Genomic DNA, 23,112 nt, shown 5'->3' on the forward strand with positions numbered 1-23,112 from the left:
TCTATCTATCTATCTATCCATATATCTATCTATCTACCTGCTGTAATTAAATTTATATAAAGTTATTCATAGGTTTTTACATTTTATTTGAGGGGGCCCGAAGTTTAACTTTGGCGGGTGGGCCCGTAGCACATTCTTTACGCCCCTGCGCAATGTTATTCATTCTATGGCACAAAATTAATTATTTCACTGTTAGACAAATGCATAAAACTGCTGATCGATGTCAATAATGAGCAATAATTTCAGAAAGTTAACAAACTTTAGGAAAACAATGTAATCCCATTTCCATTTGTGATATATTTTTAAGTGTTTGTTAATAAAATGTGGTTACAGAGCGCAAACATATCTACAAAATGTCACTGTAATATTTATCCCAAATGGAACGTAATAATTTGTTTTATACAAATAAAATTTAAAATCTGCGGTAAACTAAGGAATAGTACGAAATATTTTGCTTGCAGAGAATAATATGGATACATACTTTACTACGTTACAACTATATTTTTTTTTCTGCTACGTCGCAGCGCTTCCGTATGCGTTTTGTTTGTCTAATACTTTCGTGTGTGAAGTGTTTGCTCACTGAAGTTGTTTGAATTAATTAGCTGTCGTTTTCTTCATGTTGTTCATTTGTTTTGTTCCCTAACTCATTCATTAAATGAAATATTTATTGGTCCAGAGATCATGCTATTTTTCTGTTTGAACTGCCCGCGCTAGTCATATGGACAAAGCTAATGAGAATTCACAGACATAGCAGTCCCATTCGTCGGTACTAGCCCTGGACCTCAAGACGGCACGAGCTGCGAGTCCTGTCTACAGCCCCTAAGTACGCATACATTTTTCTCTAGTAACGACGGTATTTCGATGGCCTAGATTGAATACCTCGTATCTCAAAAAGTTCTTCCTAGCCATTATTTCCCTTAAGACTGGTCACGCCTCCCAGCCACACATGAATATGCTGTCCATCAGAACAATGTTCATTGGGTTCATTTTCCTATGCTGATGCGTAAAGGAAAATGAACCTCATAAAATTATACTGTAGGAGTCAGTAAATACGTCACACAGACATACTTTCCTATAGTACGGTACGATAAGGTTCATTTTCCTTCACACGTCGGCATAGGAATAAAGAACACAACGAACATTGTTCTGATGGACTGCGTATTCATGTGTGACTGGGAGGCTTAACCAGTCTTAAGGGAAGTAATGGACAGGAAGAACTTTGTGAGATACGAGGTTTTCATTCTAGGCCATCGATTTCTTAATTTACCGCAGATTTTTCACTTCATTTGTGTAAAAGCAATTATTATGTTCCATTTGTGACAAATATTACAGTGACATTTCCTAGATATGTTTGCGCTATATAACCGATACAATGCGCGTGAAGCCCGTGGGTAACTGCTAGTGTTCAATAGATTCTAAATAATTTTAACCCTCGGCTGGTACCATATATTTTTGTACTGTAACTGGTATCAGGGCTTCCATCAGAGCCCAGATTTTTACTATTAAATTAGACGATGTTTTATTAACATTTCATTGTTAATTAAACCTAATTCCCTTAAAAATATATTTTCAGTAATGCCACAGCAACATTTAAAAGAAGAAATATAAGACGAGAAGAAAATACAAAAATAGTGAAATGAAGTCTCGACTTGATAGTTCCCTAATTTGAGATACCTAATACTACCTATAACACTGAGGAGGCCAACAGTATAATTACTCTTATCAAACATCAACTTCTATTGGCTGGCCCCGTCGACCGCATGCCCGACTCACTCCACTGTATTCTCAATTTAAGAAAGGATAACGCAATCAAGAGCAGAAAAAGCCATACAAGAAGAACGTGCCAAAATGACTTTAAAATCTGGGAGGATGTAGCGTCTGATCGGTGGATGTGGCGACATACTGTCTACAAAAGTCCACAACATTGTGAGCATCACCGATAGGGGGGAGAGTTCGGTAAAAGAGATTGTGGAAGTGAGAAAGCAAATCAGGGAAGAACTGAGCGCCGGGTTGTAAAAAAAAAAAAAAGAAGAGGTCTAATACATTTGATTTGTCAGCATTACGAAGGAGCCTGTGCTTCCAGAATCAATCTCTTTAGACAAACCATACTCGACAATACTGATACACTCGGTTATACTCGACGGCGTGATTGCTTAAGATAAGATCCATTCCCATATCGGTGTAAAGAGACAACATTTTATTTATCTTCCATAATTTTCCCTCAGACTTGACACGTAATCGATTTCAGATCTCGTAATTGGATAATTTGCAATGTACTTTCAATTTCTTTTGAACGCGAAAGACTTTGCTACTAAAGAGAGAGCCAAGATGAAAACATCCGATTCAACGGGACCATCATTACAAAAATATAGCCTTTTAAGCCTCATCTTAACAGTAGGGCTTCTCGATTGAATGGTTAGCGTAGCGGCCATTGGTTCAGAAGAACTCACGTTCGATTCTCGGTCGGGCCAACGATATTTGCCGCATCTTGTTAATCCTTCTTGGATGAAGGTTAAATGTTTGTGTTTGTCTTAATACACACCTTTTCACAGTGTACCACGTTACAAACCATCACAAAAACACGTAATAGTGAATACATACTCCACATCGGGTTGACGTTAGAAGCGAGTTTGGCTATAAAACTGGGTGAGACCCATATATAGTCACCTGACTTTACTAGCATTAAGAGTTTGAGTTCATTTTGAAGAATTAGGGTACTATCGGTAATCCGCTCCGAGTGATTTTGTGTGCGGAGTAATGTTCAATTACACGTAGAGTATAAAGTGTTGTAGGAATTGATGTCCCTATAGTTATCCTGGAGTTATAATAGATGTACCTAGAGTAGGGTCTAGAGATAGCGAATCTGCCTCTTATCAAGAGACCGGAGTTCGATTTCCGGCAAGGCCATGGATTTTCACCTGGTTCGAGAGCAATTGAGAAGCTGTATGACCGTGAGATAGCATAGCGGCTTCTGTACAGAAAGCAAAGAATGAGAATTTGTCGCACAGACCACGCATCATCTCTTATATGCAGGCCTTCGAGCTAAATTACGGTTGGTTGGTACCTTGAGGTCTAACAGGGCCGTACCAGCATAAAGTTTGGTTTTGTTTGTTTTTGTTTGTACCCAGAATAAACCTGCATAGTCACTGTCAGCTCGTGGATTTGATTCGAATCACTGATCGATACACCCTTCCAGTTTTACGATGACGGGAGAATGGGCGAGCTTACGGGTTTTAATTGCCTGTCGATCTCGTAAACCAAAAAATGGGACTTTCTCTTTTCCATAGAATCTGAACCACAGAGACGAGATTGTTCATTTCAAAAATCACACACGCATTGACTGGATGGGAAGCCAGTGACGTCACGTTCTGAAAATTAATTCGTTCACTTCTAACAATTTAACTTTAGTGCTATTTACTCTATGGACGAATTTAGAATAGCTACCGTTCTTAGCAAGAATTTAAACTAAATATAACTTTGTTGTCTGTTGCAGATGTTGTTAAACGAGCTCTTGGTAGTGGAGAGTGTCGACCTTTTCCCCTACATGAATGCTCAATCTCACCACACGGAAAATTTCGAGTTGGTGCATGTGGATCCACCTACCGCTATCTTGCGAAGAGGACAGTCTTTTGTCCTCGCAATCCGCTTCACCAGTCGATCATACGAAAGTTCTAAGGATCTCATCCGCCTTCTCTTCACCTTTGGTAAGTACACCGTTGCAAAATTGAAATAAATAAATCTTTGGTGTAATTCCTCACTCCCTCTCAATATGTCGCAATGCTTCATTTCACGATGTTGTTTAATTGAAAATTGCACCACATTCTGGTATAAATTAATAAATTAACACGAGTTATACATTTAATTCGTTGTCATCTAATTTTATAATAATGCAGTATCAACTGGGTAAGCACAGGTGTAGGGAAAATTTGGATTCTAGGTGTATTTGATGTTATTACTGTGAATTAAATATCGCATCAAATACTCGTAAAGTAACATAACTCATATTTAGTACTTCTGTCCTTTGTGCAAATATGCCAAAACCCGAATTAAAAATACGGTACATGGAAGAATGCACAGATAATTAAGTAAGAATAGGATTATTAATAATTTTTTTATTTATTTATTTATTTATTTATTTATTTATTTATTTATTTATTTATTTATATATATTTAATGCTTCCTTTCTCGAATTTGGCCGCCTAAGGACTACGTAAATTAACTAGTACATTCATTATCCTATTTCTTTTCTTGTTTTCCAACAGTTCTTCGTTATTTAGATTTGTTGTTTCGTTCGTCCATTTTATCTAGATTTTATTTCTTTTATTCACCTGTCAACCTTCTAAAAGTTGTTCCATCTAGTATTATGGCTTCTTATAGCCCCATTTCTTCCAATTTTCTCTAACCGTTGTATGAATGATTTGCCAATCTAATCCTTCCAAACCTGGCTGATTATTTCTGCCCATGGCTATCCCTTGTCGGATGCAGTACCTTTGCACCTGTATGTTGGCACAGTCCAGAGCAAAATTTAGCATCCAATGAGGCCCCAGTCTTATTTATGGCTTTGATAGTATTCAAGCTTCTGAGGTACGGGTGGCGCTGAATAATGACATAATGACATTCAGACCCCAATAAGTGCAACTTATGTTATCACAGGTACTACTCATAGGGCCAGTCGTGTTGCAGTTGCACAATTTAGCCAAGTGAGGAAGCAATTGAAAATTATTTCACTCTTAATGATAGTGCCATCATCGGAGTTTTTTTGTTCCCTATTATCGTATAACCATCGGTGGTCCTACTAGAGGTTATTTATTTATTTATTTATTTATTTATTTATTTATTTATTTATTTATTTATTTATTTATTTCGTTCTCTACATGACTGTCAAATGTCCATGAATTTATCAACGCTGGTAATAAATTAACAATGTGCGTGCTTCTCTGGATAGGTCCACACCCATCAACCTTGAAAGGCACTGAAGGTGCGGTCACAATCTCTGGCAAGAAAACAAACAATGATGATCTAGAACAATGGGACGTAAAACTAATCGAAAAAGATCAAGTCTCTCTCACAGTTGAGGTAAGTAACATTTTATACTTTTCCACTTTTTCTTGAAATAAATTAAATGATTTTATACCCACTTTTTTTACGATAAAAATATTTTCCCTACCACTCATTATTACTCTACGAATTCAAATGTAGAAAATGATCATTCACTACTTTTTACGTACGTATGCAGTAGAAAACTATTTCATGATGAAAGCAGCAGAGATGGTAGTTTGAATTTTCTCTAACAAATCAGGGTATCAAAAAGGTAAAATTTTATTTCGATGAAGGATTTTCGGGGGAATTACAGAATATTCATTTTCACTTATAGGCTTTATAGATACTATTGTTTCGGAAGTCCACTTACATATTATGCAAAGGCTTCACGATTTAGAAACAAATTCTTTCCATGTATCACCCTCTACGTTTTAATATTCGTGAATGTATAGTTTCACTTAAATGATGATATGGTATTATATTTACACCGAAATGTTTCCTTCTCTCATTCCGAATACTTCGTACATTATATAGCCAACACCATTCACAAGTTCAAAGAAAATATAGAATAGTTAATATTATACTGGTATCTAAGATGGCCTTAGCAACCGAATGCAAACATTTTCCTCAGCCACCGCATGCAAACATTCGCCTTAGCCACCGAATGCAAACATTTTCCTTAGCCACCGAATGCAAACATTCTCCTTAGCCACCGAATGCAAACATTTTCCTTAGCCACCGCATGCAAACATTCTCCTTAGCCACCGAATGCAAATTAGCCACCGAATGCAAACATTTTCTTTAGCCACCGAATGCAGACATTTGCCTTAGCCACCGAATGCAAACATTTGCCTTAGCCACCGAATGCAAACATTTGCCTAAGCCACCGAATGCAAACATTTGCCTTAGCCACCGAATGCAAACGTTTGCCTTAGCCACCTCATGCAAACATTTGCCTTAGCCACCGCATGCAAACATTTGCCTAAGCCACCGCATGCAGACATTTGCCTTAGCCACCGCATGCAAACATTTGCCTAAGCCACCGAATGCGAACATTTGCCTTAGCCACCGAATGCAAATTAGCCACTGAATGCAAACATTTTCTTTAGCCACCGAATGCAAACATTTTCTTTAGCCACCGAATGCAGACATTTGCCTAAGCCACCGAATGCAGACATTTGCCTTAGCCACCGAATGCAAACATTTGCCTTAGCCACCGCATGCAAACATTTGCCTTAGCCACCGAATGCAAACATTTGCCTAAGCCACCGCACGCAGACATTTGCCTAAGCCACCAAATGCAAACATTTGTCTTAGCCACCGCATGCAAACATTCGCCTTAGCCACCGAATGCAAACATTTTCCTTAGCCACCGAATGCAAACATTTTCTTTAGCCACCGAATGCAAACATTTTCTTTAGCCACCGAATGCAGACATTTGCCTTAGCCACCGAATGCAAATTAGCCACTGAATGCAAACATTTTCTTTAGCCACCGAATGCAAACATTTTCTTTAGCCACCGAATGCAGACATTTGCCTTAGCCACCGAATGCAAACATTTTCTTTAGCCACCGAATGCAAACATTTTCTTTAGCCACCGAATGCAGACATTTGCCTTAGCCACCGAATGCAAACATTTTCCTTAGCCACCGCATGCAAACATTCGCCTTAGCCACCGAATGCAAATTAGCCACTGAATGCAAACGTTTTCCTTAGCCACCGAATGCAAACATTTTCCTTAGCCACGGAATGCAAAAATTTGCCTAAGCCACCGCATGCAAACATTTGCCTTAGCCACCGAATGCAAGCATTTGCCTTAGCCACCGCATGCAAACATTCTCCTTAGCCACCGAATGCAAATTAGCCACTGAATGCAAACATTTTCCTTAGCCACCGAGTGCAAACATTTGCCTAAGCCACCGCATGCAAACATTTGCCTAAGCCACCGCATGCAAACATTTGCCTAAGCCACCGAATGCGAACATTTGCCTTAGCCACCGAATGCAAATTAGCCACTGAATGCAAACATTATCCTTAGCCACCGAATGCAAACATTTTCTTTAGCCAGCGAATGCAAAAATTTTCTTTAGCCACCGAATACAGACATTTGCCTTAGCCACCGAATGCAAATTAGCCACTGAATGCAAACATTTTCTTTAGCCACCGAATGTAAACATTTTCTTTAGCCACCGAATGCAAATTAGCCACCGAATGCAGACATTTGCCTTAGCCACCGAATGCAAACATTTTCCTTTGCCACCGAATGCGAACATTGCCTTAGCCACCGAATGCAAACATTTGCCTTAGCCACCGAATGCAAACATTTGCCTTAGCCACCGAATGCAAACATTTTCCTTAGCCACCGAATGCGAACATTGCCTTAGCCACCAAATGCGAACATTGCCTTAGCCACCGAATGCAAACATTTGCCTTAGCCACCGAATGCAAACGTTTTGATTGTATGCAAATTCGGATTACCTGCGTGTCAGTTTAGACGTTTCGTTTTACTCTACTTCGTGAAAGAGTAAGTGGGACTCTGACAAGTTTTTAATTAGTATTATCGAGTAAACACCATGTTAATCACCCGAGGCGACATCGCACAACATGATGTGACGAATTTATTTCGCCCTTGAATAATTTGACTGCCTCTTACGGGTTTGAACCCAAGATCTTACAATCCGAAGGCGACACTCTACCACTGCTTTTAATGCTACACCGACAAACATAGCCTACCATATTCATCGGTAGAGATCGTGGAGCGTCCGGACTGGGTCTCCCAAACTACCTAGTTAATATTCTGACAATTATTAAAAGGACAGACGTCCCACAAACCATGCTTAGACACCGACGAGCGATGAACCGACAGCGTGGGACACAAATCCAACTGCGAGAATTTTAACCGCAACAACTTTAATATACGCTATTGGAGCTGGAATTACCGCGGCTGCTGGCACCAGACTTGCCCTCCAATGGATACTCGTTAAAGGATTTAAAGTGTACTCATTCCGATTACGGGGCCTCGGATTAGTCCCGTGTCGTTATTTTCCGTCACTACCTCCCTGTGCCGGGAGTGGGTAATTTGCGCGCCTGCTGCCTTCCTTGGATGCGGTAGCCGTTTCTCAGGCTCCCTCTCAGGAATCGAACCCTGATTCCCCGTTACCCGTTACAACCATGGTAGGCGCAGAACCTACCATCGAAAGTTGATAAGGCAGACATTTGAAAGATGCGTCGCCGGTACGAGGACCGTGCGATCAGCCCAAAGTTATTCAGAGTCACCAAGGCAAACGGACCGGACGAGCCGACCGATTGATTTTGATCTAATAAAAGCGACCCTTCCACTTCTGGTCGGGACGCTGTTTGCATGTATTAGCTCTAGAATTACCACAGTTATCCAAGTAAAGTGGTACGATCTAAGGAACCATAACTGATTTAATGAGCCAATCGCGGTTTCACCTTAATTTGGCTTGCACTGAGACATGCATGGCTTAATCTTTGAGACAAGCATATGACTTCTGGCAGGATCAACCAGGGAGCTGGCTGGCTAGAGAGCCGAAACCGAGCGTCGTATCCCGCCGCCGACGAGTGCGGCCTGCGGGCAACAGACTTGCTTTGCTCCGTTGGCCGGCCGAGTGGCCGCCAACTAAAATACTGTATCGTAGGCCGCCGAGCACGGGCTCTCACCCGACCGGCGTGCCTTCACTAGGGATCGGGTCCCTTCACCATCCATCGTCACATCTCCACTTCTTAATATATAAACATGAATGAGAACCATGGAGATAGAGGGTATAAACAGATTTATTCGACCAAAACATAGAATGCAGTTTAACTTGTACCATAAACTAATTAAATAAATACGAGGTTTAATAATAATAATAATAATAATAATCGTCATCACCATCATCATCAGCATCATCATCATCAAGGTTTTACGACCCACTAATTACTTTTACTGCTTTCTAGGTCATCGAGATGCCAAAATTTTGTCTCGCTGGAGTTCGTTTACCTGCTTTAACCCCTTCCATTCCATCCCATCCCATTCCATCCCATCCCATCCCATCCCATCCCATCCCATCCCATCCCATCCCTCTCCATCCCTTCAAGTTGTCGAAACTTCTTGTATCTCTCAGGCAAGTGAAATCAACGACTTCAATATCAATGGGGAAGTGCTAGAGGGCTGTGATCTAGCATCTAATTTACCAAGGCTGACGTATTTGAGTACCTTCAGATACTGCCGCATTGAGCCGGAATCGAACTTGGGCTCATAAGACCAGCGCTCCAACCTCTGAACTATTCAACCTGGCTCATTCCTGTTATGCATGGGTGAAGTGTTGCTCACAGAGCCAATTGGTGTGCACATATCAGTGGGCTTCGCAGAGTGAAATTTAACGGTACCATCTGGCTCGTGTAGAAAGCAACGAGAAACTACCTCAAGTCTAAATTTTCCAGTACGCCTCTTCAGTGATGCTTAGTCTACTTATGGCAACTAATGGTAGTTCTGTTGAGAATACAACCAGTTTTTCGGCTGATGACTCAAAATGAAAACCTAAAGTACAGCCTGTTTCCAGTCATTCGACCTGGTCAGGGATGGAATGAATGAAGCCCCCATCTAGCGGCGAGGATAGGAATTATGCCGGCTGCCGCAGCCTGTCGCAGTCCTCTGGAGCAATAATTAATGTCTGACAGGTGAAATGAAATGATAGTTGAGAGTGTTGCCAGAATGAAAGATGACAGGGAAAACCGGAGTACCCGGAGAAAAACCTGTCCCGCCTCCGCTTTGTCCAGCACAAATATCACGTGGAGTGACCGGGATTTCAACTACTACTACTACTACTACTACTACTAATAATAATAATAATAATAATAATAATAATAATCATACCGAGCTCGATAGCTGCAGTCGCTTAAGTGCGGCCAGTATCCAGTATTCGGGAGATAGTAGGTTCGAACCCCACTGTCGGCAGCCCTGAAAATGGTTTTCCGTAGTTTCCCATTTTCACACCAGGCAAATGCTGGGGCTGTACCTTAATTAAGGCCACGGCCGCTTCCTTCCCACTCCTAGCCCTTTCCTGTCCCATCGTCGCCATAAGACCTATCTGTGTCGGTGCGACGTAAAACAACTAGAAAAAAAAATAATAATCTCAAAATCAATTTGCTTATTATTGTCCGATTGCTTGGCTGAACGGTCAGCGTTGAGACCTTCGGTTCAGAGGGTCCCGCCTTCGATTCCCGGCCGGGTCAGGGATTTATGTCACGAGTGATTAAATCTCCTGGCTCAGGTACTAGGTGTTTGTGTTTTCCCGACACTTTCCTCTTCATATACAGACAACACACTACACTAAGAACCACCACAGAAACACGCAATAGTGATTACATGCCTCCATATAGGGTTGGCGTCAGGAAGGGCATCGTGCTGTAAAACAGGGTCAAATCCACATGTGCGACATAGTTCGCGCCCGCAACCCTACAGTCTTGGGAAAGCGGTAAAAGAAGAAGAATCAATTTACCAATGACTGATGCACGAAACAGTCTAAAAATTTACGCCATATTCTTTTAAAACGCTACATAGCTGTAAGTGTATTCACCTTCCCAAACTTACAATATTGGTTAGGGATATCCGAGGAAGTAATTCATCGTCATTTTAAGAAAAAAGAATTAAACGAAAGGAAACGGCTAAATGAAAGAAAGCTCGGAAGAAAGGAGAGAAAGACGTACGACTTTACGCCTTGAAACGTCTTCCTTTAATCAGGAGAAATGTGGGAGGTCGAACCGCGACGAAAGGGGTAGAAAGTTGTAATACCACCTCGTGCCATTTATATTAATACAAGTTGTAGTGTGTGTGTTTGTGGCCATGGCGCCTTCTATCTGCCATGGTAAGATAACAGTGGTCTTAGAGGAGGAGGAGGATTGAGCGATCGCAGCGCTGAGACAAGACTGTAGTGAGAGCAGGCGCGACGCCCGGCCTCGCCCGTAAATTAATTATGCAAATAGGTTAATTTCTCGTGAAGAGTTGCGCACCCTCTTCCCACTGACATTAACAAAAAATTCTTAAAATATTCCCATCAAACTACAGAAGGTTATTCTCATTCCCTTCTTTCTTACGAAAGAACTTCGTGACTCACGTCCCTTTAAAGGCGAACTGAGAAGTTGATCAGGAGTAAGCATCGTCATAGACTTCAAAATGCTATTGAATGTGAAGCACTAAATACTATGAAAACGTGAGAAATTCTCCCCCGACTTCTTCATATTAGGAATGAATAAGCATGTTGTAGGAAAACGCCGCCTTTAATTTTGATATTCTTACATAATTGCACATAACAGAGAACACTTTGAGCCCCACCTGATAGTCGTGATCGTTAAAGCGACAAGTCTATATTGCACCTTGCTAAAATTTAATTGACCGAGCTCGACAGCTGCAGTCGCTTAAGTGCGGCCAGTATCCGGTAATCGGGAGATAGTGGGTTCGAGCCCCACTGACAGCAGCCCTGAAGATGGTTTTTCGTGGTTTCCCACTTTCATACCAGGCAAATGCCGGGGCTGTACCTTAATTAAGGCCACGGCCGGTTCCTTCCACTTCCTAGGCCTTTCCTATCCCATCGTCACCGTAAGACATATCTGTGTCGGTGCGACGTAAAGCAAATAGCAAACAAAAATTAACTGCTAAAATAATTCAACACAATACAAAATATTATTCATTTTCTTTAACAATATAGTTAAAATTGTTCTTGTTACAACTCGTATTATTAAAAACATATTTCAAGTTTTGTATTTAGTTGGATAATTTTTAGGAGCTGTAAGGCCTAATTCTCTATATACTTCCTTATCTTCTTATTCTATTAAAGGAGTTTTCTATTAGAATTTTACTAACTAACTCCTTCCTACATATAGATAAAAAAATTTAACGACCTGTTTTTATTAAAATATTACTCATTTTTATATATATATTTAATAAATTTATAATTTAATATTACCTAATATTACCTCCTTGAAGTTTCGATGTCGAAATATATATAACTAAAGAGGAGATAGAAGATAAATTATGGTTATTGTTATTTACATATTTAGATTATAATGTTTACCAAATCTATAATAAAGAAGAAACGAGAGGTTTAATTCCTTGATATCCGAGTGGTAAATATTATATTAAAAATGATATAAGATCTTTACACAAGCTTCCTATAGAATATACAAAAGGTCTCTTAAACTATTTTAAAGAAAACAATATAATTATTCCAGAATTCGCAGTTGTTAAAATCTAAACAATAGAATCCAGATTCGTTAATAAATTTAGTTGTTTGTTGTACGTAATTGGTTCATTTTTGGTTACCTTTTAATATTTTAGGGAGTTGCTTCCGAAACCCTGAATTTCCATAAATATTTTATCTGGGGTTTTGTTTTCTGTATGGAATTCCCTGAAAATCTAAATAATAAATACTAATATTTCTTTATTTTTATTTGGAGTTGCTTTTATTTTATTGATTTTAACTTTAATCTTATAATTTAAATCTATTTTTCTATCCTGTATTTCTTTTCTAACCAATAATTAGATACATGACAACTTCCTATATTTTCGAATTTAATTATATATCGATGGCTTTCTTTTAAAACCTCGTATGTCCAAATGTTCTTCCTACCCATTATATTCCTTAAGACTGGTCACGCCTCCCGGTCATATACTTGTATGCAGTCCATCAGAATAATTTTCGCTGTGTTCATTTTCCTTTGCTAATGTCTAAAGGGAAATGGACCTTACCGTACCGCATTGTAAGGATGTTGATTGCATGGCAAATTTACACACTCCTAGAGTATAATGTATTTAAGGTTCATTTTCCTTTACAAATTGGCAGAGGAATATGACCATAACGAAAATTATTCTTTTGGACTGCATATAAATATGAGACTGGGAGGCGTGACCAGTCTTAAGGAATGTAATGGATAGGAAGAGTATTCGGACTTACGAGGTTTTTAAAGAAAGCCATTGATATCTTTCTTTGCCTCTATAATCTATTTTAGTTAAACTAGAAATAATTAACTCTGTTCCTTCTTCTAAACTTTCTAATTTACACGCGGTTACTTTTAATTTTCCTACTATTTCCCACATTCTTGCGTTATCAATTTGCTCTTTCATTTATTCGTTATACAAATTATTTTATTTATTTTCTAATGCATTTAGGAGTTTATATTCTTCTATATTAGGATAAGAATTTCCATTATATTTTTAGTAACATTTACCTTTATTTCCATAATTTTTTTTCAGCTGGATAAAATATTATTTCTAACCCATTATAAAGATAAAAACAAATCTCACTTTCGTTAAATCTTCTCTGTTTTTACTTGTATCTGTTAGTTTATTTTGAAGTGTCCTTTTAATAGAATAAACAGATTTAATTCCATCTTTTTCGAATAATGCTCATACACAAGGAAATTTATTTTTATCATTTACTACAAGAGCATATATATTATAAGTGCAATTGTTTATATCTAAGTCTTTCCAATGTTTGCTAAAATAATCTCGTAATTCTTCTTCTGTTTCTTCTATTTTCTGCTCTTTTTCCGTTCTTTCTCATATTGCTCTTTTATGGATCTTGTTTGCTCCAAATTAGAGAGTTTTCGTTCTTGGATTCCTATATTTTCTAGTTCTTGCTCTCTTTTCTTAGTAGACTGTAAATATATTATATTAATTGGTTTAATTTATTTAATGGGATATGGATAGAGTTTTCTACGGGTATTTATTCTTTTTCTAGACACATTTTAGTACTAATTAATCTTAAATGTTCTATAACTATTTATTTCGCTATAGTAGAATATAGAGCATTAGATTTAGTAAAGTATGCTTCTCCTGCTTCATTATAACATTCTTGGACTATAGATATAATACTCGAGTTATCTACATCTTCTAGAGTTTCTATACAGGTAACAGGTAATTAATTAAAACTAAAAGCAAATAGTACGTATTTAATAAGTGTGTTTCTTTCTTCTTGGTTCTCTGGTAAACGAACTTGTATTCCTGTTAATTTATTCGTATTTTTGTTACCCCAATATAAGTATTGTAATAGATCTTTAAAAATAAGACAACTGTTTTGTAAAGAATCTGTTAATTTATCCCACATTTTAGCGAGTAAAATGACGGGTTTTCAAAATATTCTCTCGAGTTGTCTAATAATTCTAAACAATCTTGTATTGGATTAAATTCTTTTATTTGTCGGAAATTTTCGTTCGTATAATTATAAATTGTTTTTCCAATCCTCTAATACTGTTTTCTTTTGCTAATTTAGAAGAAAATGTTTCATTTAATATTTTATCTGGACAACTTAAAAAATGTATAATGTGGTTTCCAAGCTGTTTGTTAACTCCTGAGCTTGTTAATTGCCAAATAAATTTATTGTATATTTTTACTCTAGAATTAGAATTTAACCAAGTTAGACAATCATTGCCGACAGAATTATTATTATTAACTATTACATTACAATCTTCTTTATATTCTCCTTGCATTCTAAAATTAACATTATTTATTAAATATTTGCTCATTCCTTCTTTATTAAAAATAACCGGCGAAATCTTGTGTTATATCTAAATCCAGTAGATAATAATGTTCTGTTTAAACTTATTTTAATATCGTCGCTTCACCGATAAAACGTTGTATTCCATAAAGCTCTTCCTATCGAATATCGATGGCTTTCTTTTAAAACCTCGTATGTCCAAATGTTCTTCCTACCCATTATATTCCTTAAGACTGGTCACGCCTCCAGGTCATATATTTGTATGCAGTCCATCAAAATAATTTTCGCTGTGTTCATTTTCTTTTGCTAAACTCTAAAGGAATATGGACCTTACCGTACCGTATTGTAGGGATGTTGATTGCATGGCAAATTTACACACTCCTACAGTATAATGTATTTAAGGTTCATTTTCCTGTGCCAATTTGTAAAGGAAAATGACCATAACGAAAATTATTCTTTTGGACTGCATATAAATATGTGACTGGGAGGCGTGACCAGTCTTAAGGAATATAATGGATAGGAAGAGTATCCGGACTTACGAGGTTTTTAAAGAAAGCCATCGATATTCTCCTTAAGACTGGTCACGCCTCCCAGCCACGTATGGATATGGAATCCATCAGAACAAATTTTGTTGTGTTTATTTTCCTATGCCCATTTGTAAAGGAAAATTAACCTTTCTGTACCGTATTATAGGAATGTATGTTTGCATTACGTATTTACGCACTCCTAGTGTATAATGCATATAAGGTTCATTTTCGTTTACTAGTCGGCATAGGAAAACGAACACAACGGACATTGTTCTGATGGACTGCGTATCCATATGTGGCTGGGAGGCGTGACCAGTCTTAAGGAGAATAATGGATAGGAAGAGCGTTGTGAAATACAACGTTTTACCGGTGGAGCGACTATACATCTGGCAATTCTGTTAGAAGTGTATTTATGTTTACATCTGCTATTTCTACTGTATTTTATATGGAATAACAACTGGATTCAAGTATTTTCTTATTTATAATATCTATATCTTTCTTTAAATCTGCTTAACACCTTTAATTGTTTGTGTATTGGAATTTAATAAATATGGTATTTTTGCCTTAACCCCATGTCTTGCTAAATTAAAATTAGAGAACTTACTTCTTAGATAACTATTAAAGGAACCGCATGCCTCTTCCTTTACGAGAAATTTTCCCGTTTTTAATTCTCCTTCGCAATCTGTAGAATCTGTTATTTTAACAACCATAATATTATCGAAAAAAGGTTCAGTAATTGGTTTACATTCTTGTTATTTTTGCTCTCCGTTTGAGTAATTAATATCTCCAATATTTTTAATAAGATTCGAGTTATTTAAATTTTCTGTAAGTAGCCATAATCCAAATCTTTCGTTGGTTGGTTTTGCTTTATTGCCTAATAACTCTGTAATAGAGTATTTATTTGTTGGAGTTAGAATTTCTGTTTACAACTTCCATTTATTACGAAGAAAAATGTAGTTAGAATATTTTTAGAAATTTTTATGAAATTATATTTGTTAGAACTTTCAATGAAACCTGCAAAAATAGAGGCAGTTGAAATTGTGTAGTTGAAAGTAAAGTAAGGTGCAAATTTTACTTGTATAAAAGTTGTAGGTGCGCCAGAATCCGCAGGATGTACCTACTACTCCCATATATTTACTTCGTTCTGAAAACGTCCAAGTGTAAAAGAATTCCGTCCTGGAGTAGGCTTATTTCTTTCAGAATATCGTTGATCGCAACGGTGAAACTCACTTTATTATCTTTGCTGCTAAATTTAATAGGTCCTTCATGAGATATACAGTATAACATGGATGATGTGTTTCAGGTTCGCAGTCCTCCGGATGCACCAGTAGGTCAGTGGCAGCTCCAGGTAGAAACCAAACTCAAGGATGACCCCGAAGGCCGCAAACTAACGTACAAGTATCCTAATGATATTTATCTCCTCTTCAATCCTTGGCAGAAAAGTAAATATTTTATCACGAATTTTGATTGAAATTTTTTATGTTTCTTCTCATAGAGAGACTTAATGATTGAATTATATTTTGCAAGGTGCATATAACAATTTTTTCCTGTAATTCTATCCGCTCAGTTCGCTACTGTCTTTCGGTATCACGATGGAATATAGTGGTAGTGACTATTGTTTTAAGAGGAAGTACAAGTAACACTAGTCAGAAGGAAAATTGGAAGAGATCCAACAAGTCGAAAACTGTATATATTGGCAAAAGAAAGGCAAAGGTCTCGTGGGATACAAAAATGAAAGTCCCTAGGCTTCGCAAATCTAATACTGTACCGTCGGGGTAGGAAAAGAACAAGAGTTGAACAAGTGAGATCGGATAGGAAAGCTGAAAACCACACAAGTAAGTGGAAGTAATGCCACACTCAGACTCTGGTCCCTTCTTTTACGACAAGCAGGGAATTCCGGGGATGTATTCCACTGCCCCCCATAGGGGTACGATGAATCATACCCCTAACACTATTTTTTTTTGCTAGTTGCTTTACGTCGCACCGACACAGATAGATCTTATGGCGACGATGGGACAGGGAAGGGCTAGGAGTGGGAAGGAAGCGGCCGTGGCCTTAATTAAGGTACAGCCCCAGCATTTGCCTGGTGTGAAAAAAATGGGAAACCACGGAAAACCATTTTCAGGGCTGCCGACAGTGGGGTTCGAACCTACTATCTCCCGAATACTGGATACTGGCCGCACTTAAGCGACTGCAGCTATCGAGCTCGGTCCTAACACTATTAGCATGAAGCAATTTAGTACTGACAGTTGACTGATTCAGAAATACAACTAGAAAAATTCATAGGTTCAACTGAAATCGGATTCGGGAGATAGTAGTGTAACGTTCCAGACGTTACAGTGTAATTATGTTAATTTTATTATGTGTAATTAATTCAGGAATTTAACATCATGATATTTATTTTGGTATGTAATTGTATTATAATTCATGTTTAATCATTTGCTCACTATCATTTCATTACTTTGTAACTACGACTTGTAAACGAGGGCTGAATATCCTAATATTCACTTAGATTTTTGCGACATTCGTTTAAAATTAACTTGCAGTAGATTTCCTCTATCTTGCCACATCACCGAGGAAGAAGGAAGGACAAATTTAGACATCAAGTTCTGGGAAAAGCGAGCACGTGTTCAAGCGTTGTAACGATGCTACCGTATTTCGACCAGAATTATTCAAACTGATCACCGCCTATATTTTCAAAGGAGCGTCATGTTGCCATGGATACTGAGTGAAAGGACTAATAGAAGAACAGTTGATATCAGGGTTAAGACCCGTCAACTCTAATATCTGGAGTGGGGAGAGACGTGTCATCTGATTGGACCACGTGTAGCGACCTGTAATTAGAGCCAGAGAAGGTTATAAAAGGGCGTGTTGGAGCTCTTGGCTTCATCTTCTACGAGTCTTCTACGATCTTCTACGAGACTTCTACGTGATTTTCTTATTGATCTGCTACTTGTTCTTCTACTTGATTCTCTACTTGATTCTTCGTCTCGATACTTAGAAATTCTGAATGAGGGGTGTATAGCCACTCTCATCAGGAAGTACGTACAGCTCGGCTATGAGACCGGTATGAACCAGTCTAAGTCAATAGGTAGTATTAATCTAGATAGAAATGAAACTTCAGAGAACATTCTCAGTAAAGTTGGAAGGATTCTTAATTGAGTATCCTCTCCATATAACCCAAGGTGGTTCTTCTAACTATGACTTAGGGCTTATCTCCAATATATGGGATAAAGCATAATAGGGAGTGTTAGTTTTGAAGTCATCTTCCAATTAGTGGTGGGTGCAATTTGCAAGGTAGGAATGGGACTTAGCTGCAGATGAAGAGATCTCAAAGACGACCGGTGATGTTCCAGTTACAAGGATGGAAGCTTTCCAAGGACCAGCAGAACAAGACTACATGGTGAGCAAGCGAGTTAAAGATATTGCAAGTTTTCGCGAAGTAGAGTCATTCAATTTTTTTGTTAAATTCATTTTCTATTTTAAATTCAGTTCTCGTTAAACCGTCGTCATTTATATTAAATATAATAAATAGTATTTTTCTAGTTCACTTTAATCAATCTGCCTTAATTAGCCTTTTGATTTCTAATTCTCCTGCTTAATGATTAGTGTACTATCACCCAACCCCTGTGATAAGAGTCCGTCCAAGCTTGATTATAATTTTTTATCTTTAAGTCCTCAACTTAAAGATTGGCGCCCTTAGCTTGAATGGTTGCATTTCTCGTTCGATGATTGTTCTCCGAGAGGGGAAGTCACATAAATGCCGCTCCAACGTGTGGCGAGAAAATCATTAAGTACGGAGCAGTTAATGACAGTAACGATATCAGAATTCGTATTATGGGCAAAATTTGGATATCCACGTTTCATTAGGAGTGTTTGATTGTGGGAAGGGTCATGGCTGATCAGACGAAAGAGGAGAGGATGTTGCGCAGTGGTCGGGCGATAAAAGGCAATAACGTATTTAGTTCAGAGGAAGAGTTGTGTAGTCTAGTAGAGGAAATTGAAGATAGAAGTGTAAGTAGTATGGAGAGTGAAGGCAAGCAGAAAGAAGTCAGTATGGAGTCAGATGATAGTAGGATGGGGGGCGAAGCGGAAGTAAACACTAACAATGAAAGTAATAATAATGATCAGTTAATGGGAATGATGCAGTTAATGTTAAGTAAGATAGAGGACAGTAAAAATGAGCTTAAAAGTGAATTAGAACAAACTAACACTAAAATTGAGAATATTAAATATGAACTTAAAGAACAGTTAGAGCAAACTAAAGCTGAATTAAGCAGGGAGATGAGGGAAAATAAGGAGGAAGCGAATCGGAGAATGGACGAACACAGTAGGCAGTTACGCGATCTGGTGGTAAAAAATGAACATTTTAATAAGCGATTAGAGGACCAGGAAAGGGAATATGTACGGCAAGGGAAAGAGGTAGAAGAAAAGTTTGCGGAGCAGAGAAGTGAATTCCTGGAATTAATGGGGAAGGAAAACAACTCTACTAGGGAGGAAGTAATGAGGCAGGTCACTAGTATTGATAAGAGAGTTGAGACTCAAAGAGGGGAAATACGGATATTTAAAGACCACGTCCAACAAGAGATTGACACGGTAAAGCTTAGAATAGAAGATGAGACCCGGGCAAGTGAAGAAAGGTTTGCGATAGCTGAAGAGAATAAGATTGAAATTAGGACATTGAAAGAGAAGCAGGTTAATTTGGAGAGCGAAATTGATAGGAGAGACAAAGAATGCCGGATGGAGAAAGCAGAAAATCAGTTAAAACAGGTGGCAAAGGATAAACAGGTTTTCACGGGAAGGCAATGTCTAGGAAATAGCTACATTAGGGAAATTGAACTACCTAAATTTAATGGGAAACAAACGAACCCGCTAGATTTCCTTAAGATGATAGAAAAACGATTTGAAAAGCGCCTAGAGGAAGGGTCTATGGACTGGGAAGACGTTATGGAAAATATTGACCATGCTTTTGTAGGAGAAACTCGGTCTTGGTTCATGATATATAGGCAGACGATGACGAACCTGAAAGAATTCAGAAATAAGTTTAGAGAGAAATTCTGGAATGAAGCGATACAAGCTCGGGAGAGAGAAAGGGTGGTATTTGGGAGGTACAAACAGCATGAAGGAGTTACTATGACCGAGTACTTCCTGGCACATGTCATGATTTGTCAGAACTTAGATGGTATAACCGAGGGGTCTGATGTAGTAAGACTACTTTTAAGACATTTTCCGGACAGGGTGAGAGAAGCGGCCTGCATGCAAAAAGTTGGTACTATTCAGGAGATGGAGAACCTACTAGGCAGTTTTGATGCGTTAGGTAACCTTAGGAGTAGAACGGAGAATATTCAGAACTTTAGTCATCACAACGGAATGAGACATAACGGTAGAATACAGAATCACGAAGCTCGCAATCAGTTCAGACCTCAGCAGAACAGCAGGAGCGGAGCACCTGAATATAGGACAGGAAATTCCCAACGGAGGCCAGAGCAATGTACTAATGAGTCCAACGTCAGTACACAAAGGGAACCTTTAAACTAACTAGAGGCTGTAATGTTAGGTCAGAATTCCAGCCTAGTACGAAGGTAGCGAAGTGTCTTGCCATGAAAGTGTTACCATATGACCTAGATGTTAGAGACGATTTGTTGTATGAACCCGAGCAGAATAATGGAGATTCAAGTAATAAAGTAGTCAATCCCGTTGTTAAATTGAAAGTCTGGGGGGCGTGGGTTAAAGTTTTGATTGATTCTGGTAGCCAAATATCATGTATTAGTTCTCAGTGGTATGAGTCATTAGTGAAACAGGGTATTCAGTTGGAGGAAATGCCTGTTAAGTCTACTTTCATCATTACGGCTGTTGGAAAGAAGTCTAAGCAAATTTGTAAACAAGTAGCTGTCCCGATCTGTATTAATAATTTTATTAGCGTTCAGATATGTTTGGTAATTCCGCATTTAATATTTGATCTTATCTTGGGATCTGACTGGTTAACGTTAAAATTGGCTCAGTTAAATTACAATGATCTAGTGCTAAATTTGAGGTGGAATAATGAGGATATCAAGGTCAAGTTTGAGGAGGAAATTCAGAGGAAAACGGAAGTTAGTACAGTGTGGAGAATGAGAGAGGTTTCTAAAGTAAATGAAGAGGCTAGTGAGGGCCTGAAGTTGTGCCAGTTGTGGATTAATGAGGATAAAATATGTGGCTTGAAAGAAGCCGTAAGTAGAAATCAGTTAAATGAAATCCAGAAGGACAAGTTATATGAAGTGTTATGTGAACACGTGGAGATTTTCTCCGAGAAACCTGGTGTTACCCATCTGTATGAACATTCTTTTTCTGTGCTGGATAAGACTCCATTCAGCGGACCGCGGTATCCGATACCACACAAATATGCCAAAGCCGTAGAGGATCAAATTCAAGCTATGTTAGCAGACGATGTGATTGAATTATCAAACAGTCAATACGTTAATCCCTTAATTGTCGTGCCTAAGTCTGATGGATCAATAAGTTTGTGTATTGAATGCGAGAGCGTAGTGAGAGTGTTAGGTTTGCCTGAGGAACCACCTCGTAATGCTGAATTTTACGTCCGACTGGCACGGGAGAACCTGATTAAATCTGGAGATAAACGTAAAAGGCAGCAGAAACGTAAGGTACTGGATAACTTTGAGGTAGGTGATATGGTTTTGGTGAGAGTTCCAATGTTGTCAAATAGTGAGGATAAGGTAACAAAGAAATTTTTTCTTTTATATCAAGGCCCTTATAAAGTACATAGAAAACTAGGACCCTGTGCTTACAAGTTAGCGGATGGCGAGAGCGTAATGAATGGTTCATATAACATTAGTAGTTTACGGAGATACCTGTCGTGTGAGGTGGCTGAACCGGATTGTGAGATATAGGTCAGTAACTCGGGGAAGTTGCTACTTGTTATGTCAGACTACGAGCGGAATAAGTTTACGTCTCAATTGTGGTGGTATTTCCTAGTTGTGTTTGTAAACAAGGGAGGTGTTTGTGTGGCGGTAGATTTACGCTCGTTCATTGACGATAGATCATCTGTTTTCTGTATGTGAGGCCATGAAATTTTATATATTTGTTTTCTGAGATGTTACAGAAGGCTAATTAAAGCTGACGACGGCAAATAATTAATTTTCCCGTATGTGCATTTCTAACTTGCAATAATTTTACCGTGAGCTTAAATCACGTGGGTATTCGTTTGAAGTGTATGGCATCCTGCTTCAAGATAAAGTTGAAACATTCGAAAGAGTGATAAAAGTGTAAATTGTTTGTATCATTTGTTTTCCATGGTTTTAATGTAAAAGATTGGAAGAGAACGTGTTACTGCTATCTAGCAAAGAATGTCGGAGAGATGGGGAGTAAAAGGACAAATAGACACTCGGCAGAGTTTGTAATCTGAATTGTATATATATTATGTTATATTCTCTAGGATAATCTTGTTTTTTTACAAAAATGGAAAGTTGCTTGTGTTGGGCATAATTTAGTATCTAAACCTCAAGATGAACTGAAATAACAGACATTCGCAATGGTAAGCAGTCTAAGAGAGATATGGAAACAGTGAGAGATAATTAATTGTATGAAAATAATGTCGCTCGTAATGGGCAGGTAATAGAGGTATTTCAAGTCAATGTGGGAGTAAGTGTGTGAGTTCTCAACTCATGTGATATTTGTTAAGAACTCATGGGGGCGTATGTAACGTTCCAGACGTTACAGTGTAATTATGTTAATTTTATTATGTGTAATTAATTCAGGAATTTAACATCATGATATTTATTTTGGTATGTAATTGTATTATAATTCATGTTTAATCATTTGCTCACTATCATTTCATTACTTTGTAACTACGACTTGTAAACGAGGGCTGAATATCCTAATATTCACTTAGATTTTTGCGACATTCGTTTAAAATTAACTTGCAGTAGATTTCCTCTATCTTGCCACATCACCGAGGAAGAAGGAAGGACAAATTTAGACATCAAGTTCTGGGAAAAGCGAGCACGTGTTCAAGCGTTGTAACGATGCTACCGTATTTCGACCAGAATTA

At 38.2% G+C, this 23,112-nt stretch overlaps 1 protein-coding gene across 1 annotated transcript in view; it reads left to right on the top strand.

Annotated features, from left to right (window-relative positions):
* The window catches only part of LOC136879443 (hemocyte protein-glutamine gamma-glutamyltransferase), a 279,634-nt gene that overhangs the window by 89,252 nt on the left and 167,270 nt on the right, over positions 1-23,112 (top strand). Inside the window, exons 2-4 of the mRNA XM_067153235.2 lie at positions 3,494-3,704; positions 4,946-5,076; positions 16,369-16,507. Coding sequence (XP_067009336.2) covers positions 3,494-3,704; positions 4,946-5,076; positions 16,369-16,507 — 481 coding nt within the window. The remainder of the gene's footprint in view (positions 1-3,493; positions 3,705-4,945; positions 5,077-16,368; positions 16,508-23,112) is intronic.

This window comes from Anabrus simplex, chromosome 1 (genome assembly GCF_040414725.1).
Source record: "Anabrus simplex isolate iqAnaSimp1 chromosome 1, ASM4041472v1, whole genome shotgun sequence".
Taxonomy (NCBI): Eukaryota; Metazoa; Arthropoda; class Insecta; order Orthoptera; family Tettigoniidae; genus Anabrus; species Anabrus simplex.